The sequence below is a fragment of the Ptychodera flava genome, chromosome 16 (genome assembly GCF_041260155.1).
Source record: "Ptychodera flava strain L36383 chromosome 16, AS_Pfla_20210202, whole genome shotgun sequence".
NCBI lineage: Eukaryota > Metazoa > Hemichordata > Enteropneusta > Ptychoderidae > Ptychodera > Ptychodera flava.
Window position 1 is genome coordinate 40,923,848 of NC_091943.1, and position 6,447 is coordinate 40,930,294.

The window sequence follows — 6,447 nt, forward strand, 5'->3', positions numbered from 1 at the left end:
CAATCAATGCAAATTACAAGTGCAGTTCTCTGCACCAAAACTTTCAGTAGATTTAATCAATTGAATTTACAAGTGCAGTTCTCTGCACCAAAACTTTCAGTAGATACTATCAATGCAAATTACAAGTGCAGTTCTCTGCACCAAAACTTTCAGTAGATTTAATCAATTGAATTTACAAGTGCAGTTCTCTGCACCAAAACTTTCAGTAGATTTAATCAATTGAATTTACAAGTGCAGTTCTCTGCACCAAAACTTTCAGTAGATACTATCAATGCAAATTACAAGTGCAGTTCTCTGCACCAAAACTTTCAGTAGATTTAATCAATTGAATTTACAAGTGCAGTTCTCTGCACCAAAACTTTCAGTAGATACTCTCAATGCAAATTACAAGTGCAGTTCTCTGCACCAAAACTTTCAGTAGATACAATCAATGCAAATTTCAAATGCAGGTATCTGCAGCAAAACTCAGTAGACACAATCAATGGTACTTACATATGCATTTATATTTGCAATTATTTATCAATTATATCACATGTATATCCTTAAGCAATAGCTAAGAGTCTTGGCACTACATATTTTTGGAAGAAAACATTCAATTTCTCACCCATATGGAAAAAGTACTGTTCATTATAAGTCACAGTGATAATCTGAATGCCTTGTTTTGTATAAATCACAAGATCACACTCCTGCAGTTGGTAGATTCCCATCTGTCCCTGTATCTTGGCATAGTACATGGATGTATCAGTTAGAGACCATTTCCCATCAACTTCCTGGCATCCTTTATCCTTTGCAGCATCCTTTGGTGATTTGTCCCGCCAGGCAAATGGACACTTTATTTCCAAGAGCTTTGGCTGATGCTTTGGTTTACAAAGACATGTGACAACACCATCAGTTGAACAGCCAATAAATGGTCTCCTGTCATCAACTCTGAGACCAGGCACTCTGACATTAAGATGCTTATGTTTTCTTCTCTCTATAGCCCTGTACATCTCCCTGGCTTTACCTTCTTTCTTTCGCCCCCACTGTAGCGCTGGTAAATCTTCCGACGGAACGGTTCCCTCCCCCAGTATTTTGTCAACAGTTTTTGTGGGATCTGCAGATGGATCTTTCAGCAATGTGTTTGCCCAACTTGTAACTTGTCTAAACTGTGATGCTGTTATGATACCTTTCCGAAGTTCATGCCAGATAGTGTTCTCATTCTGACCAACTGTTTGTCTTTCTATTAATTCCACCTCCTCTTTTGTGTACTGGACATTTTCAACAAACATAGCAGCTAATGTTTGGGTGGATGCTTTAAGATGTTCATTGAGGTGGGTCCTTAAAAACATACGTAACTTGTTCACCATAGCCAGATGTAAACAAGCTTCTGCAGATTCACTCTCAGGATTATTTCCCAAGGTTGGAGGCATCAACAAAGTTAGAGCAGCTGCTCCTGGTGATATCTGTAAAACATAATGAGAGAAAATTTGAAGCATAGACATGATATTTCACCACTCTTACAAGTCATCATAATTATTTACACAAAGCAAGTAACTGTATCACCTGAACCACCAAGTTGATCATCACCCAGGCAACAAGGATGAACAAGTTATTATATGTGTTGATTTGCCAGAGGATTGTACCAGAAAGAATATTGTTAAAAATACTGAGTCAGACATATTACATGTATACTACACTTACCCAGTTTGGTCTGACAGCAACAAATAAACAGAGGCATGACAGTTACAAATGGAGTATCCAAATAGCAAACATGTGATATAATTTTGAACAGTATCAAAATAAAATTAAAAACCTTAAAAGTTTATCTGCTTTACCTGACTGTATGTTCAATCAGAGTTTAACCCTTCATTGCTGTGATTTTTCCTGCCAGAATTTTAGTGCAACATTTTACTACTTTTTGTGACTTTTTTCTGTAAATTTTTATAATTTTTGACTGAATAGAAATCACATTTCATAGCTACACTTTTCTTAATTAAAATTTTGGCAAAAATCTAAAAAAAATCATCCACTGTACCACTTAAAATGTGGATTCCAGCTCCCCATGCCACTAGAATTTGCTCAGCCCTGTATATAGTGTACAACACACTTTCCAGCTTACCTGTGCAAGGCCTTTGGCAAACAATTCTTGTTGTATCTGGGATAATGGTGTTCGGTCATCTGGGTGTCTTGGGTCAAAATCACTGTCCTGTGGTGTATTTAACTGTGGCACACTATAACTGGAAATGGAGAACAGAACATTGAACAGATGAAATCTATAATATTATAAAGGGCCAGTAGCTGTAACTTTATTGGTTTTTAGCTTTTTCCTCTGAATAATATATCAGTTTTTCGTTCAACTCCCCAAAAATTAAACATGTGTAGTCTTCAGCTCATAGACAAAATGAAGACAAAGTGAATGCTATCACTGACATTCGAATTTTGATCAGAAAAGTGTTACTAATCATACCAAAGTAACCAACCAGCAACAATTTTTATGTAAAAACTATAGCGTTCATATAAGAGTATCTTTATCAATCAAAAGTGTCTTTCGATTCAAACCGATGCAAACATTTGAAAAATTATACTGCTTATGGATCAGTGTGCCATCGAAGCCAGTCTTTTCAGTCATGTGATGCAAGAAAATTTTCAGCTGGATAGGAAATTATACATGGTGACTCCAGAAAAATTAGCAACTATTCAAACTGACTCAAAAATTTTCTTTGAGTTTGTTAGTCAGAGGCAGTGTTTCCGCTGCCCGCTCGCCAAATCGCAAATGCGAGAAAAAAGTAGCGTTTGGCGAGAAGATTTTGGCAAAAGTTAGCCAAACTTGCGAATCGAAAATTGCACTATGACGTCATCACTTTGTCCGCGCTCACATGTCCTGCATTCAACTCAGGAGACGTAATGCTTTATCTCTCACCTTTAATATGCGTCAGGAGATCGTATTTGTAACACATACAGTATGAATAAAATTGTAACGAAATAACTCACAAATCAATAGTACCCCATTTATATCATGACTAGTTGATTAAAATGTTGCGAAGTTTTGGGTTTGACTACGCGCAATGTGTGCCTACAGATTACTCCGTGTGACAGCAACAATGTCATCGTCAACACTGAAATGAAGGATCGTAGTAGGGTAAGTGACGGTGAAACTAAGCAAAAACGGCAAACTTTCCTTTTTGACTTTGGCTGCTCCACCAATATGGGGGGAACCACCCCTACAACACACATTCTAAGCGCAAGTAAAGCTATGAAATGGAAAGAAAGATTATGATCAATGTAGGAAAGTCGACCGTGAATTTGGAAAGGAAGGTAGCGGCATGCATGGTCAAAAGCATACGCATGGCATTTTTTAGAACGTAGAGCGAGTAAGGCACTCCTGAATAGCGAAAATGTTCGTGGTGTATTGCTGCCAACAAGAAAATACCTTTATTGGCGTTAGAAACTTGTGTGAATTGGCTCCCTTAAATATAAATTCGCGACAATTTTCAGTGTATCACGGACTGTGGTGTATTGTGACGTGACATCGTATACAGACTTTTAGAGCAGGCGCTCGCTCGTCCGCCGAGTCGGCCAAGTTTTTGTCGCGATATTTGAGCATTTAACTTGATCGTCAGTGAAACAAAAAGATGTTTCTCCATATCAAAAGGGTATATATTTGATATTTTACGGTTCGGTTTGTACAATAGACGTGAACATTTGGATTTATGATCTGTGATTTCCGCGATCCATGGCACGATTCAAGCTGGCAATGAATACACACTGACGTCTTTGATGATGACCCCTGACCCAAGCGCCATTGATACGCTGTGCGCTGTCCGAGCTTCGCTTGCTAAACTTCAAGCGTAAAGCAAATGTATTGGAAGTCTAAAAAAATGCACATATTTCTCAAGTCTGAGAGTATTTTACTTTCGAACTGCTACGAGAATGGATATCTGATTCGTTTGAAAAAACTAGTATGCTGAACCAGGTTTCGTGCCGTTGTCTGTAGCGATGTACAGTCGCGCACGATAGCGATTTCAGGTTTATTACTGAATATAGTTGCGTATATACGCCTAACTTTGGACAAGTGTCGCTTGAAATTCGGACAAATTTTATGTTGTATGCGTGGCTGATGTTATCTGAACCATAAATTGGTGTTACTTTTAGTATCCATAGTAGCACTAACAGGGTTTATTTCTGTCATTCTTACGGAAAATGCAGACAAATATTTATTTTTGCATATTAATGAGAACGAAATGACGTCATTTGTGATCAGTGGTATCGGCTTGGCTAATTGAATATCTGGTTTGGCGAATAATTTTTTAGGGCTTCTAGCCAAATTTGCTACAAGATTTTGGAACCCAGGGGAAACACTGAGAGGGCACACTGTGATCATTCAACAAAGTGGCACTACACTATGAACATTATACAAAAAAACTCACTGTGCTTGTTTGATTTTTAATCTTTTAATTGGAACAGGCTGACCATGTTCCATTGGACGTCTTTTCCAGAGACATGGACCATCTGTAACTGAAGATTTTTCAAAACTCTCTACTTCATAGAGGGCAGCAGCAAAATGGCGACATGCACCATCAGCACTGTAATGAAAAAAGAACATCACCATTAGTAAATTTAGTCATTGTATTTTAAATATATTATTAAACAATACTAAATGAAAGATGATATAAGCTGCTAACACTAACAGAGAGACTCTACCGCCTATGGTGTTTCACAATTAGCAGGATGATATTGGGGAAAATGTGTAATGTGTTACTTTCATAGCCTAGCTTCAAATTTCCTGAGACAAGGGTACATTTAAACAACTTCTATATATATTGCTTGGATATTATCACACATGTTATTAATGCAAATATGAAAATATATTTTGAAACATTTAACAATTTATCTCCCAACTTTCCCTGTTAAGCTGCCATATTTTGGGCTGAACCAATCTAGTATAACATAATCAATCACTCAAATACATATTCAATGTGGGATTTTAATGCAAGCCATTTATACCTTTACACTTTGCAGAAAATTAGTGGTTGAATTTGATAACCAACATCAACAGCCCAGAGCAAATGAAACAAGTCAGTATACCGGTATTGTGGCAGTTTATCTTAGTGTATCTTTTGATGAAAATATCCCAACAATCTTAAATGAACGAGACCCAGCTTTACCATAACGTAAACTTTACATAATTAACAAGATTAATATTGACACTTACCCTCCAGGACATTCACAGTAGGCAGCCATGATTTCTGAGTGTGCCTTATCCATTAGAAACCATAATGTGTATGTAGACTTACTGAGATAAGTTTTATCTTTTTGAGTCGGTTTTACCTGGGCTTTAAACGCGCCAAATGTACTGGCTTCTGATATTTGTGTGTACTGTAGGTCGAAGACATGACCATCATAACAAAGTCTGAAGTACTCATACGACTTGTAAGCCCTTAGCTTCTTCCTGTCGTAGTCTGATCTGTGACATATGAGATAATTAAAGACGTCGCACAGTCCAAAGTCCGGTATAGCACTAAAATCCGTCGAATACCCAGGGAGGTTGAGCGGATTGTCGAAACTGCAGCCAAGATCAGCTAGTCTCTTGGAAACATCTCTCTTGGGATCATGACCAGTCATATCTGGGTCTTCCTCAAAACCAGCATCGCGGACAGCCTTGGCGAGAGTAACGAGGATATTTTTGCGGTAGTTCCAAGTTGAGATACCAAATTTCCGCAAAAAATCTTTCAACTGTGGAACGGTGAGGTTGTCAAAATCCCCCATGTTACTGTTTTATCAAAATTAAGTCGTGATAAACAAAAAAACTCTCGGCAGACTATGAAAACGAAATCCGACGACGACGCGACGTACGTCGTCTGCACACAAAGACCGCCATTTTGACTCTGAGTGAAAGTTTGTCCTGTGTGAACTTTGTCCTGTGTCGATGTCGAAAGTACCGAAATGCCGCATCTCGCGAGATTTCATACGAGACGGAAAATCATCTATTGTACATAGCAATGCAGAGAACAACATTGCCCATAGAAAGTCATGAGAGACAAACTTTCTCGCTTTCATCATCCACATGTAGCCAGTGAATGAGTGTGTATTCCCCGGCCCCTGGGTGTTTGATATCATTTTATAGTCCGAGAGTGGGGGGATTTGACATGGCTAGAAAAAATGTTAAATTCTCCTGTTAGTTCCATAGTCCCCCCCCCCCCTGGTGGAAAACATTGATAAATGTGTGCGCATGACAGATCCTGTCAGATTCCAGATCATGTAGATGAATATTTCATGATCATTCACTTACACTATTCTGCAATTTATGTGAACAATAGTCCTTTGGAGTGAATACTTGAAATATTACAACATTCAAAAGCATAGTATTGGTGGAGAAGTTGACTTTAATGGTCGTTAACACTGCATTTATTGAGGACCGGCAGTTTTCTGTAAGGACCTGAAGCTTTGGCTTGGTGCAGGTCCTTATGA

The 6,447-nt window shown here is 38.2% G+C and overlaps 1 protein-coding gene across 1 annotated transcript; it reads right to left on the reverse strand.

The window, feature by feature from the left end:
• LOC139114847 (uncharacterized) lies at positions 1 to 4,557 on the reverse strand. The gene is made up of 3 exons (XM_070676791.1): positions 4,407 to 4,557; positions 2,099 to 2,216; positions 1 to 1,442 (listed from the first exon to the last, which is right to left on the reverse strand). The coding sequence occupies exons 1-3, from the start codon at positions 4,457 to 4,459 to the stop codon at positions 543 to 545; spliced, it is 1,071 nt and encodes a 356-aa protein (XP_070532892.1). The 5' UTR covers positions 4,460 to 4,557; the 3' UTR covers positions 1 to 542.
• Positions 4,558 to 6,447: the final 1,890 nt, after the last annotated feature.

What these genes read in the sequence shown, in the direction of transcription:
- LOC139114847 (XM_070676791.1), bottom strand. Translation starts at nt 4,459, where the DNA reads ATGGAACATGGTCAGCCTGTTCCAATTAAAAGATTAAAAATCAAACAA. An exon ending in TTAAAAATCAAACAAGCACA is followed by an intron (nt 2,217 to 4,406) that starts GTGAGTTTTTTT and finishes CTCCATTTCCAG; the next exon opens with TTATAGTGTGCCACAGTTAA. An exon ending in TTGCCAAAGGCCTTGCACAG is followed by an intron (nt 1,443 to 2,098) that starts GTAAGCTGGAAA and finishes TATGTTTTACAG; the next exon opens with ATATCACCAGGAGCAGCTGC.